The sequence below is a fragment of the Phragmites australis genome, chromosome 3 (assembly GCF_958298935.1).
Source record: "Phragmites australis chromosome 3, lpPhrAust1.1, whole genome shotgun sequence".
NCBI classification, from domain to species: Eukaryota; Viridiplantae; Streptophyta; class Magnoliopsida; order Poales; family Poaceae; genus Phragmites; species Phragmites australis.
Window position 1 is genome coordinate 7,848,821 of NC_084923.1, and position 5,085 is coordinate 7,853,905.

Below are 5,085 nucleotides of genomic sequence, written 5' to 3' on the forward strand. Positions count from 1 at the left end.
CCAACCAAACATTGCAACAAACCATAAATTATAGGGGTACCTCCCAATCTCATCACAAAGAGAATTTGTATTGCAAAAAATTGGTGGATGGGATGGGGATTACCTTGCCAATCCGTTTCCACCAAAAAGAAGGCTTCAATCCCTTCAGATTTGATGGATTTTAGGGAGGGAAGGAGAGGAAGGAGAGAGGGGCGGTGGGGGCATAGAAGAGAGGTTTAGAGTCGGGTGGGGAAAGTGAGGGGGAGAGGGAGAGGGCAAAGGGAAAGAAGCGGACCCGGTTTAAGTACCCTGCAGCACGACGCCAAGCTATCTAGCATTGTTCCTTAAACATACAACGCCAAGTCCTTTAGCGCCGTACTAAGCCATGTCATCCAGGCACTTCTAGTGCGCATTTGACGTTGCAGAGCACAGCGCCAAGGTTTATGGCGCCATGAAATGAACATACGGTGCCACTCCCTGTGGCACCGTGAAAATGGTCTATTTCTGGACATCTTTCCCCAAATGATCCTTATTTTTTAGGAAACTACGGTGAATCTTCAGATTCACCTGAACTTTATATTAAACAACTAGCATTGTACATCAAAGAGAACCTGAAACAGGGATAAAGAAAGGGGAGGGGTGTCGCATAGGGCAAGGCCAAAAAACTAGCACCAGGGATCAATATTGTGTAATTACATCAAGATAATGAGCCCAATCCCAAAGGAGCGTCTTACAGGGTTGCTTATTGGAACGGTAGGCCTAGAGGTCAAGGTCCTACTTGCAGCGGCGAAGGATGTCCTTCCTTGCTTCATTTTCACTCTGAAAGACCTTTGCATTGAGGCATTTCTAGATGTTCCACAAAATTGTTGTTATCCCAACCGACTTTGTGCGGAGACCCCTAAAGGATGGTCCTTTGTAAAAACTATTTTCAAAAAGACTAAAAAATTAAAATTCCACGATGATGGCCACAAGATGTAGGAATACTGGGCCACCAGTTACATTTGACATCCATATGGGCCTCCATGATAGGGGACCTTGAGAATCATGTGTGAGGACAGGGGAAGGCAAGATATCCAAAACAAATGTGGTGGGTAATTAATCCAACCGTTTATGCCTTCCACAAAGACTAATAAATTACTAGTCAAAAAAGTGACTAATTGATTATATCCCAAAATTCCTCCCGAAAGAATTAATTGTTCCAAATATGTATCTGAAAGGCTGAAGCAACGCCTGCACATCCAAACTGAGATAGTCGGAAAGACAGGTGGGACCCAACGTAGGCAGGCTCTTCGGCCCCACATGTCATCGGGGTACTCCAAGCGTAGCAAGACCGTCCCGAGATTTGCACTAGCAGGGTCAAAATTACAGCCCCGCTTGTCAGTTGCAGAGCTCGCAAGCAACGCAAGAGTTATGCGCAGCTAGTTCTCCCCCAACGACATGCGTATGCTAATGCTCGTCCTTTCCTCTCCTCCATAATCGCTGGATTAATCTCTTCGCCTGAGCTGTTCTGCCCCTTATGGGTCCTGGGGGACTTCTTCTAGCCTCCATTGTTGCCATGTCGATCTTTCCTTACATGCTACATCGCGCCAATTCAGAGGATGTCTTCTCCGAGGCTGATGGCCCAACAGCGGAAAGCTCAGACAACCTGGACGAGCTGTGGCTCAGCCCGGGGCCGCCGCCGAGGGTCGTCGACGTCGATGAGTACGGAGCCAGAGCTGCCGGCGGTGACGACACCCAGGTGAAATCAACTTAGTTACTAGCGTTGTTCTTCTCTCGATTTCTCGGTATTGCAATCTTCTCGCGGTTCCGCCTGTTCTGATGATGCACGCAAGACAGGCGTTTCTTGGCGCGTGGAGGGAAGCTTGCAACTCCTCTGAATACCCGTCAATGTTCCTCGTGCCCGAGGGGAAGACCTACGTCCTGATGCCCGTAAGCTTCTGTGGCCCCTGCAGAGCCATCTCCATCACTGCAATGGTGAGGTGAATGGTAATCAACTACGTATCGTTGCACACATTGTCCACTGCTGTGTCTGCATTGTTATATTTGCAAGCTTTCAGATAAGGGGGACACTGGAGGCTCCGTACAACCGATCGGTTTGGCTCGATCACAACCTGCACGAATGGATCACGTTCGAGGGCATCGATCGCCTCCGTGTCCAGGGCGGCGGGACGCTCAATGGAAATGGACAGCAGTGGTGGATCAACTCGTGCAAGGTCAACAAATCAATGGTACTTGTCACTGTACTAAAACATTTTCTTCCTGAAAGAAAGTCCTTGCACTTAACATGTCCTCCACATTTCCAACTTCTCACTCGATAATCCTTTTCTCTTTCCATGGATCAGCGATGCGTCACCGGCCCGACGGTACCTCCTTGACCCGGCATTCTGCGCCTGATGCGTGTATGCATGAGCGATGATTCTCAGTTGGCGACTTGCAGGCGCTGTACTTCAGAAGATGCACTCACCTGGTTGTGGAGGACCTGGAGGTGAGGGATAGCATGCAGATGCACGTAGCGATTGCCTACTCTTGGAACGTGCTTGTGTCGAAGCTGTTCATCACTGCACCAGGATGGAGCCCCAACACTGACGGCATCCATGTGTCCAACAGCAAGGAAGTGTCCATAATCGAGTGCATCATCAGCACAGGTATAATGGATAGGAAAACATGGATATATTCATTTGGCTAACACTCCGTACTCTGTGATTAGACAAAGCATTGGTTCATTTTCTTGTTTTTGCTTGCCCTTGTGAGTTACTGCAGGTGATGACTGTATAGCCATTGTGACTGGCTCAATGTTTGTACGGGCAACCGGCATATTTTGCGGACCGGGCCATGGAATAAGGTTTTTGCCGTACATAACTGCAGCTATATGCTACACATTACATTTTCAGCTGTGAAACTGGACTTGCGTGCATTTCTGACGAACTTCATATTCAGTTTTAACAGTAGGCATTCACGTTTCAAATTTGGCATTTGTCCTAATCAATTGAAGACATTGAGACAGTCTGTACAGAGGGTTCTGAATTCCTGATGTTTTCGTGGCACTGGTTGCAACTGCAGCATCGGTAGCCTGGGAGCAAACAACTCAAGGGCCCATGTCTCTGACGTGCTGGTGGAGAAGGCCACGCTGCTGGGCACGACCAACGGTGTGCGGATCAAAACATGGCAGGTAATGCATGGCCTTCTCGCTGAGTTGCATGGAAACTTGGACAATTATAGCCTTTTTTTGAATTCTGAGGAAAAGCGTTGCTCTCAAAAGGGTCCAGTACAACACTACAACCTTCTGCTCCTCTGTTTCCTACAATCCCTGTAGACTGCAGCCTGCAGAGTGGGAGAGGGACTATGACTATTTCACACGCTTATCATGCTAGCGATAATAAGTGTCTTTGTATTTCTGTCCATAGCTCCAAAAAATAGCAATAGTATCTTAATAGTTTGCAAACAGTGGTAGATCCAAAGCAAGAAGTAAGAGGGCTATATATCTTCTATCTCATCTATTTCTCTTTTTTCTCTTCTTCCACCTCTTCTCTTCTTATATTCTTATTCCTCGTTCATGCCAAAAAAATTGTAAGGGGCTTGGAAGGCTGTAAGTATGACCGGGGTAGAGGACTGTCTGTTTTGATAAAAGTTGCTATATTAAGCAATAGTATCCTAAGAATTATTCACAATTTATAGTATCCCAATAAATTTGCGAATAGTTCTTTGTTTTGTTGCACGATATGGTTTGTTTTTACAATGCTTTTTATGGTCCCATTAACAGGGAGGTCATGGCTATGCTGAAAGAATTACTTTTCAAGATATAACAATGCATAATGTTACGAACCCGGTAATTATCAACCAGAAGTACTGCGACTCCAAGATACCATGTCATGAACAGGTATTGTCCTCTATGATGAACCTATACTTCTCAGTTGCTTCATATCTCTAAAAAAACAACAATTTGTGACGTTTGGTGAAAAATACTTTTAATCTCTGCAGGAATCAGCTGTTGCCATACGTAATATACGGTACAGAAACATACGTGGAACTAGTGCTTCAAAAGTTGCCGTCAATTTTATATGCAGTGAAGCTGTTCACTGTGATGGTATAATCATGCAAGATATTTATTTGGTTGGAGAAGGAAGATACGCTACATGTTCACATACGAACGCCACAGTCGCACAACTAGGGTATAACTTCCCGTTTTGCAGCGCGGACATGTAGTCAGACAGAGATAAGCACATCATATACATGTTATCCATTTAGAGCATTTTGGAAAAGTAGGATTAAAAAAACACAAGATTGAGGCGACCTCGTATTTAGAATCCTTTATGATTCCAAACGCAATTTTTTTTAAGAAGCGTTTGGATCTTTTGAAGGGTAAAATTCTCTTGGAATTGAAGAGAGAGGAAGAGAGTGGGGAAGACACATTGTATATTAATTGGATTTCTCAAAAGAGTTGTAAACATGATGTCCTCCAAAAAGTGGATGAAATGAATGAATCCTATAGGGATTTCTAAATCCTAAATTCCGTAGATAAAGTTGCTATAGCATTCAATTATGAAATTCCTGGAAAAATCATTCATCCTGGAGGGTCATATTTGTACTACAGAAAAGTCAAGTACATTGTACTCTGTACACATGTGCTTGCATGAACGAGAAAGCAAGCGGAACAAATCTGCTGCAATTCCCTTTCGTGGAGTGAGTACAATTTTTTTGTTGCCTTCTTCAAAAAGTTAGAAATTCTTGAAAAAAACACTAGCTTTTCCAGGCGTCACGCTTCAAGTTATTCGAGATCAAATGTACTAGAACTAGAAGGCATTACAAGTTTCCTCTTGAGGCATAGTAGTCAGTACGCACAGGGGCGGACCCACCATAGGGCAAGCAGGAGCAGCCGCTTTGGATTTCTAAGCCGAATCTAGAGTATCACGCCCGTTGCTTTGGCCCAGTCTGCCCTTATAGGCTTAAGTTGCTCAGTTCAGATGTCCAGCTTTTTTTTCCCGGGCGGTCCGTATTGTAGCATGTTGCCCAGGTAAGGTCTGATTTGCTTGTTGACTCCTGAGTTGTCCGCGTGCAGCTACAGCGTGCCCTTGAGAGCGAGTTGGATAGCAGGTAGCGGGTGGCGGT

The 5,085-nt window shown here is 45.2% G+C and overlaps 1 protein-coding gene across 1 annotated transcript; it reads left to right on the forward strand.

Annotated features, from left to right (window-relative positions):
- The first annotated feature begins 1,379 nt into the window (after window positions 1-1,379).
- Window positions 1,380-4,591, forward strand: LOC133910947 (polygalacturonase-like). Its single transcript, XM_062353185.1, has 9 exons — window positions 1,380-1,717; window positions 1,816-1,953; window positions 2,037-2,207; window positions 2,322-2,342; window positions 2,417-2,624; window positions 2,740-2,821; window positions 3,040-3,148; window positions 3,740-3,856; window positions 3,958-4,591. Exons 1-9 carry the CDS (start codon window positions 1,496-1,498, stop codon window positions 4,180-4,182), a joined length of 1,293 nt encoding a protein of 430 aa, XP_062209169.1. The 5' UTR covers window positions 1,380-1,495; the 3' UTR covers window positions 4,183-4,591.
- The last annotated feature ends 494 nt before the right edge of the window (window positions 4,592-5,085 follow it).